Genomic DNA, 1,563 nt, shown 5'->3' on the forward strand with positions numbered 1-1,563 from the left:
TCGCCATCAGATTATCTCTAGTGTTACTTTGTTCTGCTATTTCTGACAGTGGCTAGACTGTCCTATAAGCCTGTGTGACAGGAGTGCTGTAGACCTGTTTTCCTCTCTTTCAGTCAGTTATGGGGATAGAGTGTTCTGCTTTCTGGCGTGTAGTTTTTCCTCTCTACAGGTCTTCAGCTGTTCCTGTGGGCCTATGTCTTGAGTTCACCAGGCAGCTTTCTTGCAGCAGAAAATTTGGTCTTACCTGTGGTCCCGAGGCTCAGGTTCGCTCGTGGGGTGCTGCCCATGGGCTCTCTGCAGCGGCAGCAACCAGGAAGACCTGTGCCGCCCCTTCCGGGAGCTTCAGTGCACCAGGGTTCCAGATGGTCTTTGGCTTTTTCCTCTGGCGTCAGAGATGTGTGTGCAGGGAGCAGTCACTTCTGGTTTCCCAGGCTTGTCTGCCTCTCTGAAGGTTTAGCTCTCCCTCCCACGGGATTTGGGTGCAGAGAACTGTTTATCCGGTCTGTTTCTTTCAGGTTCCGGCGGTGTCTCAGGCGCAGAAGTCCTGCCGCTCCTGGGCCCTCCCCCACGGGAGCCCAGAGGCCTTATACAGTTTCCTCTTGGGCCAGGGATGTGGGCAGGGGTGAGCAGAGCTGGTGGTCTCTTCCGCTCTGCAGCCTCAGGAGTGCCCACCTGACCAGGCGGTTGGGTCTCTCTCTCACCGGGCTAATTTCTTATAAAGTATCTAGTATCAAGTCTTCATGATATAAGAAGTGTTCTTTTCCCTTTCTCACTCCCCAGCCATCTTGGCGCCTGATCTTGGTTGGTGGTTGTCCTGCACCTAAGGCAAGAGGATGGTGGCTGCAAAGAGGACGAAAAAGTCTCTGGAGTCGATCGACTCTAGGCTCCAGCTTGTTATGGGAAGTGGAAAGTACGTGCTGGGACACAAACAGACTCTGAAGACGATCAGACAAGGCAAAGAGAAATTGGTTATCCTCTCCAACAACTGTCCAGCTTTGAGGAAATCTGAAATAGAATACTATGCCATGTTGGCTAAAACTGGTGTCCATCACTACAGTGGTAATAACATTGAATTGGGCACAGCGTGTGGAAAATACTACAGAGTATGCACACTGGCTATCATTGACCCAGGTGATTCTGATACCATCAGAAGCATGCCAGAACAGACTGGTGAGAGGTAAACAAGAAAGTTTTCCTTTAATAAAACTTTGCCAGAGCTCCTTTAAAAAAATGTTCTTTTCATTTTTTAATGGTTATTTTACTTATTTGGTTGGTTGTTTATTTGAGACAGGGTAGTCCCTTTGTAATTAGTCTATCTGTAACCCTTATTTCTCCCTTTCCTAATTTCCCTTTTAAATTCAGCAGCAAACATTAGACAAAAGGAGATCGAATCCATCTGTGACAACTAATCTTGATTTTTCAAGTGGACAGGAGGGGTTAACTAAGGTTGGGGGAAGACCCTCCCTTAGAGCGAGTGGCACTTTCATAAATGACCCAAATGTAGAAATGTCTAAGAAAAACACACTGCTGGCTGCCTACCTGCCTTTTCTTCTTGCTGAGTGA

At 47.9% G+C, this 1,563-nt stretch overlaps 1 protein-coding gene across 1 annotated transcript; it reads left to right on the forward strand.

Annotated features, from left to right (window-relative positions):
- Positions 1–833: 833 nt before the first annotated feature.
- On the forward strand, positions 834–1,217 carry Rpl30l1 (ribosomal protein L30-like 1). Its single transcript, XM_063272759.1, has one exon. It carries the CDS (start codon positions 834–836, stop codon positions 1,179–1,181), a length of 348 nt encoding a protein of 115 aa, XP_063128829.1. The 3' UTR covers positions 1,182–1,217.
- The last annotated feature ends 346 nt before the right edge of the window (positions 1,218–1,563 follow it).

Source organism: Rattus norvegicus, chromosome 13, assembly GCF_036323735.1.
Source record: "Rattus norvegicus strain BN/NHsdMcwi chromosome 13, GRCr8, whole genome shotgun sequence".
Taxonomy (NCBI): Eukaryota; Metazoa; Chordata; class Mammalia; order Rodentia; family Muridae; genus Rattus; species Rattus norvegicus.